Raw genomic sequence first — 9,072 nt, 5'->3', positions numbered from 1 at the left:
TGAGTTTTAATTATTTTACCTAAATCTTGGAAGTGTGAGAGAAATAATCTTGAATGCGTTGCCATACTTGATAAGCAAAAACACAATTAAACAACTTGTTCTTGATTGACGTTTCTATGGACGAGAGTAACCAAGTCGTCAAGTAATGATCTTTAGCTTTCCAGTCTTTGTATGATGTAGATTTAGTGTTTGTTTGTCTCTCAGCTTCTGTTGAAAATTTTGGAGGAATTTTTTCTGGAATCAGATGATCTTCGAGAAAATTTGTGCCAATTGCATGAAGAGCAAACTGCAACCATGTTTTGTAAGAGTTCTTATTGAGTTTATCTAGAACAGGTATAGAGTGAAAGGATTTGTTGGTAGAACCGGTAGGTAATGGAATGATTTCAGCCATGAATCCAAATAATCTCTGGCGTTCTCAGAGATGATTCGATGTTGTGGGGATGGGCTTTCTGAAATTTCAGAACGGCAGGGTAGAGATGATTGGCGACCAGCGAAGAGATGCGACGGAGGTGAACAGGGGCAACAAAAGCAAGTAAAGTGAGGGTACTAATAAGGGTTGGCGTTCGATGACCAAGAAGAATAGATCTTTCGCGATTAAGGGCCTTCCAATAATTTCAGACACAAAGAGAGTAGATCTTTCACGAGAGGTAGACGATTACATGCTTGAGGCCATAGAAAATTGCTTGGCTCATGATACCATGTTGAAATCTGATGATGAAAGATGATTCAGTTAGCCTATGAAAGAAAATTAGAGAAGCGTATTTTTTTTGTTTTCTTTTTCCATGGCCTATTAATATTCACATGCATTCCCTTTTATATTTCCAAGGTTCTAACTCCTTTTCATTATTAACTTCACATGAAATTAATTGCACCTGAATTTTTATCTTTAAATAAATAAATAAATAAATAATTGTTGAGTTGTATTAGGTTTCTTGCTTAATTTTTATATTGAAGTGATTATTGATTAGCAAGGTAATTAAGATCGAGTAATTGAACAGAGAAGATTGAAACCTCATCATCAATTTCTTCATTATTGATAGCAACATTGTGTTGTTAACTTTTATTTTTTAATAATTATCGTTTTAATTTTTTATATATTAAAAAAACAATATATTGAAACAAAAATAAATTTTAATTCATTAGTAAGGAATAATTGATTGTTATGAGGTGAAAACTCAAGTGAATTCGACTTCATCTGAAGTTATACGTGAGAGCTGTTAAATGAAAATTTAGTCAAATTAGTCAAATCATCTAACGGCTCTCAGGTATCAATTTCACGTAAAGTCGACTGCACCTGAATTTCCACTTTGTTATGAATGAGATTCCAAGTTAGCTTCATGAGAAAAAGGTGATTCATCTCTTAGTCTTTCAAATTTTAAGATCACCTTTAATTTGATATATTAATAAAAATAGTTCATTTTTAAATTGTATTTAAAATTATTTAATTAAATAATTATATAAAATTATTTATACTATATATCAAAATTAAATTATAAATATTATATATATTCTTTTCAAAATTTTTGGGAACGAACACTATGCTCGTCCTTCTATATGTAGATTAGAAATATATAATCATATACTGTATATATGTTGAAGCCATAAAATAGTAAAATACTACTGTTATTTTATTAACAAGAAAAATAAAAAATAACCAACGAATTGTGATGGTAGAGAGTTAATATAAATTAAAATAGACATATGTGTTAGAATTTTTATTTCAATTGTGGTTTAATTTATTAATATAAAAATTAGTTTGAGTGGTATTGTAATTATTTATTATTATATTGATAATTGGTCTGTTCTTTGATGGAAAGAATACAACTATTCATCATAAACTTTATAAAGTTTGGGTCTCCAATTCTGATCACAAGAATAAAAAAATACACCTTGATTCTCTGTGATTCAAGAATTGGAAGTTTCAAATTAAATCAAAAAATTTATTAACAATGACTAGAGGTACATAAATTACCGATTTTATAAAATATCTAATATGTGGTCTCAGAGCAAAATTGTCTCTGCTTTGCCATTTCAAAATTTAATTACTGTATATTATTTTGATAAATTATTTCAAAAGAAGAATGTATAGTATGAATTTTGAAATAAGTAAGAAAAACTATTGAAACTAAAGTTGACGTACCATAAGAAGAGGGAATAATAAATAATATTTCCAGAAAGAATCTTCTAAATTTGTGTCGTAATTGTTCTTCATAATAGTATAATTTTTCATGATTCTCATAAGTTTTCTTATTCTTGAATATAAAAAAAAGGAGAAAAGAAGAAAGGGAAGACAGTGGAAGAGAAGACAGAATCAATTAAATGCTTTCTACTTTTACGTTGAAGTTGTTGGGTTTCAAAATTTAAATTTTATTATAAAAATTCAAATTTTGGTTGGAGTGGGGTTTGAACTTGGATTTTCTAAATATTAGCAAAATAGTTATCCACTAGATCATCTTCACTTTTTAATAATAATTATGTTATTGAATTTATTTATTTAATGATTATATTTGCATGCAATATAAATCCTTTCACTGCATATCATATTGTGATTAATATATGATTTATTGAGGAGTAGCCACAGTATCCTTGATAATAATTATATTTAAAAGATCACATAAATATTAATATGATATATTTGTAATTCTTGTGAATTATATAATAAATTTATCCACAGGAATTTATTATGTTATTCACATATAATTAGATTGAAATAGAAAATATTTCTTACTTCTTAATTAGCCTGCAGGTATTAAGAAGCAGTATTTTATTTTCTAATTTCAATACTTTAGTTAGCATAGTGAATATTATGTGTGTTAAAATATTTGTCCACAGGTAGATTTTAATGACACTATAATTTATATTTATTTTAATATGACTTGCATTGGCATGTATTATCATATGTTATGAATTTTGATGTGCCTATTTAAAGTTGAGTAATGTTAGCATGATTTATTATTTGCAGCAGTACTGATATCTGAAACTGTATCTGAAGTTCATTTGTTAAGTGGTGACAACTATAAAGAATGGAAAGATAAGATTCTTTTTCACTTAGGGTGTGCAGACCTTGACCATGCTCTTCGTAGGGAAGAGCCTCCGACACCTACTGATGCTAGTTCTCAAGCCGAGGTAGCATTATACGAACGGTGGGAGAAATCCAACCGTTTAAGTATGATGTTCATTAAGCCTCGTATTTCAGCTAGTATCCGAGATTCAATTCCTGATTGTAGGAATGTCAAGGATTATATGAAGGCTATTGATGAACAGTTTGAGTCTTCTAGTAAGGTACTTGCAAGCACCTTAATGGCACAATTGTCATCTATGAGGCTTGCCAGCGTAAGAGGTGTGCGTGAGCACATCATGAGGTTGAGAGACATTGCAACACAACTGAAAGCTTTAGAGGTTGAGATCTCTGACTCATTTCTGGTGCATCTTATTCTGAATTCTCTTCCTGTCCAGTACGGATCATTTAAGATTTCTTCTAACACACATAAGGAAAAATGGTTCATTAACGAATTACTGGTGATGTGTGTGCAAGAGGAAGGAAGGCTAATTCAGGAATTTGGTGAAAGTGCACTATTAGTGACAGATGAGGATAGTAAAAAATAAGCCCATAAGAAGAAAGGAAAGGGTATTGTATCCCATCATATGAAGAAAGAAGGTGCACGGTGTTTCTTTTGTAAAAAAAAGGACACATGAAGAAGGAGTGCCCAAAATTTAAAGTTTGGCTTGAAAAAAAAGGTACTAACCTTTGTGATCTTATTCTTTCAGTGTGTTTTGCATCTAATTTTTTTAAAATATGTCATGACACTTGGTGGATTGATTCTGGTGCTGAAATTCATATTTTAAATACCATGCAGGGTTTCATAAGGAAAAGGAAACCAATAGGAAGTGAACTAAGCATCTATATGGGCAATCGGATGCGTTCACGTGTGAAAACTGTTGGAATATTTAGGCTTGTATTAAGTACTGGTTGTATTTTAGATTTAGAAAGAACCTTTTATATTCCAATTTTTTCTAAAAATTTGATTTCTTTATCTAAACTTGTAAAACAAGATTTATGTATAAATTTTTATGATGATTCTGTTGACATTATTAAAAATTCTAATATTATTCGACGTGGTACTTTAATTGGTGATTTATTTAAAGTCTATTTAACTAATAATGTTCCATCTGGTCTTATGGTTATGCATGGTAATGGTATGAATGAAACATCCTCCATGTTGTGGAACCGAAGGTTGGGACAATCTCCATTCAGAGAATGAAGAAATTAGTAAGTGATGGGGTTCTTGAACCTCTAGACTTTACTAATTTTAATACTTGTGTGGATTGCATTAAGGGAAAGCAAACCAAAAAGTCTAAAAAAGGTGCTAAGAGGAGTTCTGACATATTAGAAATAATTCACATTGACATATGCTGTCCTGATATGTCGTTAAGTGGTCAGAAATACTTCATCTCCTTTATTGATAATTATTCACGATATATGTATCTCTATATACTTCATAATAAATGTGAGGCATTGGATGCTTTTAAAGTTTATAAAGTTGAAGTAGAGAAACAATGCGGAAAGAAAATTAAGATCGTGAGATCAGATAGAGGTGGAGAATTCTATGGGAGATATACTGGAAGTGGACAAGCACCTGGTCCATTTGCACCAGTATCTTCAAGAGCACGGTATTGTGGCACAATACACCATGTCTGGTACACCAGATCAAAATGGTGTAGCTGAAAGAAGAAATAGGACTTTGCTGGATATGGTGAGGAGTATGCTTAGCAACTCTAATCTTCCTTTATCCTTGTGGAGTAAAGCCCTTAAGACAACTGCGTATATATTAAATAGAGTTCCAACAAAGACAATTTCTAAAACGCCATTTGAGCTATGGAAAGGTTGGAAACCTAGTTTGAATCATATACGCATTTGGGGTTGTCCTACTGAAGTTCGGGTTTATAATCCACAAGAAATGAAGTTGGACCCAAGGACGATAAGTGCCTATTTTATCGGCTATGCAGAAAAGTCTAAAGGTTACAGATTTTATTGTCCCTCCCATTCAAGTAAAATAGTTGAATCTAGAAATGCAAGATTTTTAGAGCATGATGTGGAAAGTGGAAAAAATCATCCTCTTAAAGTTGCTGAGAATGTTAATGTTTGTCAAACCTTTCCATGTACAAGAGTGATTGTTCAATACAATGCCCATACAGATAGGGTCAATGTAGAACAACCTATTACTGATGTTTCACATCATGAAGATAATGTTCAAGTAGATCATATGGTGGAGGATCAAACTCTTCATAATGAAAATATTGTTCAAGAACATATTGCTTAAGAGCAACTTCAAGAAGAGGGAAAACCTGTTATGCCACTATCTTTACAAGAGGTTGATGATGCAACATTAAGAAGATCAAAAAGAATAAGAAAGCCTGCAATTTCTAGTGACTATGTAGTGTATCTTGCTGAGTCTGACTATGATGCTTGTGATGAAAATGACCCAACGACATTTTCACAAGCAATGAAAATTTGTAATTCTAATTTATGGCTAGATGCTATGAAGGATGAAATGAATTCTATGGCGGATAACCAAATTTGGGATTTTGTAGAATCGCCTGATGTGAAAAAGGCCATTAGCTGTAAATGGGTCTTTAAAACCAAGAAGCATTCATCAGGAAATCTTGAGCGCTACAAGGCTCGACTTGTTGCTAAAGGATTTACTCAAAGAAAAGGAGTTGACTACAGGAAAACCTTTTTTCATGTTGCATTCCTTAATGGAGATTTGGAAGAAGAGGTCTATATGAGACAACCCGAAGGGTTTGTCTCAAGTGCTGGTAAGGAGTTAGTTTGCAAGCTTAAAAGAGCAATGTATGGTCTTAAGCAAGCTGCTCGATAGTGATATTTGAAGTTTCACAATGTGATTTCTTCATTTGGGTTCATTGAGAATATTTCTGATAAATGTATATATCACAAGGTTAGTGGTAGTAAGATCATATTTTTCATCTTATATGTAGATGATATTTTGCTTGCAACAAATGATTTAGGGTTGTTACATGAAGTGAACAATTTCTCTCTTGACATTCTAATATGAAAGATATGGGTGATACATCTTATGTCATTGGCATAAAGATTCATAGAGATAAACATAAAGGAATTTTAGGTTTATCTCAAGAAGCTTATATTAATAAAGTTCTTGAGAGATTTAAAATGTAAAATTGTTCACCAAGTGTTGCACCTATTGTGAAAGGTGACAAATTCTGCTTGGATCAATGTCCCAAAAATAAATTTGAAAAGAAACAGATGCAAAATATTCCTTATACTTCAGCCGTTGGAAGCCTAATATATGCTCAGATCTGTACAAGACCTGACATTGCTTTTGCTGTTAGCATGTTAGGAAGATATCAAAGTAATCCAAGAATTATCCATTGGAGAGCTACAAAGAAGGTCTTAAGGTAACTTCAAGGGACCAAGGACTTCATGCTTACATATAGACGAACCGACAATTTAGAAATTGTTGGATACTTAGATTCAGACTTGGCGGGATGTGTTGATTCTAGAAAGTCAATGTTAAGATACATCTTTATGTTTGCTGATGGAGCAGTATCTTGGAAGAGTGCAAAACAATCACTTGTAGCCACTTCTATCATGGAAGTCGAATTTATTGCTTGTTTTGAGACTACATCACAAGGTGTTTGGTTAAAAAAGTTTATCTCTGGGTTTAAGATTATGAATTGTATCTCTAGACCATTGAGAATATATTGTGACAATTCAGCTACTGTATTTATGGCTAAGAATAATAGAAGTAGTAGTCGAAGTAAGCACATCGATATTAAGTACTTAGCCATTAAAGATCGAGTTAGGTCTAATGAGGTACGGATAAAGCATATTAGTACTAAACAGATGATAGCTGATTCTTTGACAAAAGGCATGCCACCAGGATTGTTTAAGGATCATGTTACTAGTAAGGATTTATGTTATATTATATGACATATTTGGATATGAAATTCCTATTATTGTTTGTTTCTCATTTGGTTAGTATATATGTGCATACATGATTGAGAATGACAAATAAAATTCAGTGAAGGACCTAGAATAAATATTGGGCTTATTCCTACAGAAATACCACATAAAGAGTTTATTCAATTAGGAGATGTTACATTGTAATACATAAAAGGTAATACTCGATTAATAAGAACCTACCACTATGATTCGTATAATTTGTCTTAACTGTTTAAGTATAATATGTAATTACAAACTATACGTAACAAATGTTGGACCAAATAGGAAAATGTTAAAATTTTTATTCTAATTGTGGTCTAATTTGTTAATATAAAAATTAGTTTGGGTGGTGTTGTAATTATTTATTATTATATTGACAGTTAATCTATTTTTTAATAGAAAGAATAAGACTGTTCATAATAAATTTTATAAAATTTGAATTCTCAATTCTGACTATAAAAAAAAATACATCTTAATTTTTTGTGATTTAAAAATTAAAAATTTTAAATTAAATTAAAAAATTTATTGACAATGACTACGTAAATTATTGATTTTATAAAATATCTAACAATATGGATATATAATTTAGTGAAAGCTACCTATATATCAGGCGGCTATCATATAGTTTAATATATTTTATCTATATATATTATAATAATCAAAATATCTGTTTCCTTAGTTTTGTTACTTATATGAAGAAATCATTTCAGGGAGACTAATGATTACTCTAGTGTTTATCTTATAATTACAATTTGATAGCAACCGTCTAAGAGAAGAAAATGTTTACAGAAAAGGCATAATCAGCCATGATGACTTTCTATTTTGAGGGCAATCTCAATCTTATGGATCAAATTCAAACATCCGCGACTTTGTGGCTGAAACCATTCTGGAACAACAAATATAAATTACATTGAACCACAGCCTCATATTATAATATTATATTTTATAGCTAAATGCATGTGTCACCACGCACCACCAAAATTATACTTATTAACATTGTCGTCTGTATCATTTTTGTTTAAAAGAAAACCTAATTCCAACTATTTAAAATAAGGGAAACTCTTGCTTTTAATAATATTTGTAGTTATTATTTAATTAGTATAAATATTAAATTATTTTTAATAAATAATTTATTTAATTTATGTATATAAATTTAAAAAATATAAATACAAATTATATTAATTTGTGTATATAAATTTTAATAAATATAAATTATATATTTTTTATGCACAAAATTTTTACAAATATGATTATAAATTATTATTAACTAAAATTAGTCAAAAATAATAATATTTATTGATTATGTAAAATTGTTCTTAAAATAATGCAAGGGTCAAGACCAAGTCTGCCAAGGGAGCTGGGAATTTATTACCACAAAGAATAATTAAGTACACTTAGTACAGAAATCATCAATTTCCTTTTCCTATACTTTTATATAATTTAGTTACATAATTAATCATTCACAATAATTATATATATCAATAGAGTTTGTTTGTGTATGTACACATTCAGAGAAAGAATGAGAATTCGAAGAGAAAAAGAAAGAGAGCTTTTGTTTTTGAGTGTTTAGAATGATGATGTAGTATATACACTGAGTTTGATAGTGTTATATATATAGCAATAGAAATTTGTTACAACTAACTCTGCATTCTAGCTTTTCTATTTTGGTCTAACTATTTTAAGCAACTTATCATATTCCATTATCCTAACACCTACCCCTTACAAATTCAAGATGATTTTAATGCCAACTTGAGTTTGACCTTAAATTATTTATCCAAAAATAAAAAAGATAATAGATTAATTAAGATATCAGCCACCTATTCTAAATTAGGGACATGAATAACAGTTACTAAACTTTGATTTACTCGACCTCTAATAAAGAACAGATTTAGAAGAGATTTGGGGTGTTAGGGTTTGAATTATGGGATGAGGTTAGAGTTAAGGTTGGAGATGAAAACGAAACTAAAAGTAATTAAGATTAGAATTAAAAAATAATTAATTGTTGACTGCTTAAAAATTATATGTGTTGATAAAATTAAAATTTTTTTAAATATTAAAAATACAATTAACTCAAATTAAGCATTAAAGAT

The 9,072-nt window shown here is 30.0% G+C and overlaps 1 protein-coding gene across 1 annotated transcript; it reads left to right on the top strand.

Moving 5' to 3' along the window:
* Positions 1-421: 421 nt before the first annotated feature.
* LOC127747663 (uncharacterized) lies at positions 422-3,606 on the top strand. Its single transcript, XM_052261796.1, has 2 exons — positions 422-509; positions 2,963-3,606. The coding sequence occupies exons 1-2, from the start codon at positions 422-424 to the stop codon at positions 3,604-3,606; spliced, it is 732 nt and encodes a 243-aa protein (XP_052117756.1).
* Positions 3,607-9,072: the final 5,466 nt, after the last annotated feature.

The sequence above is a fragment of the Arachis duranensis genome, chromosome 5 (genome assembly GCF_000817695.3).
Source record: "Arachis duranensis cultivar V14167 chromosome 5, aradu.V14167.gnm2.J7QH, whole genome shotgun sequence".
NCBI lineage: Eukaryota > Viridiplantae > Streptophyta > Magnoliopsida > Fabales > Fabaceae > Arachis > Arachis duranensis.
Note: the sequence above shows the minus strand (reverse complement) of the source record. Positions and strands in the feature narration are given on the sequence as shown.

Excerpts from the sequence above, each read along its gene's own strand:
- LOC127747663 (XM_052261796.1), top strand. The coding sequence starts at position 422 with ATGATTCGATGTTGTGGGGATGGGCTTTCTGAAATTTCAGAACGGCAG. Across the intron at positions 510-2,962 it reads AGCGAAGAGATGCGACGGAG|CAGTACTGATATCTGAAACT; the intron begins GTGAACAGGGGC and ends TATTATTTGCAG.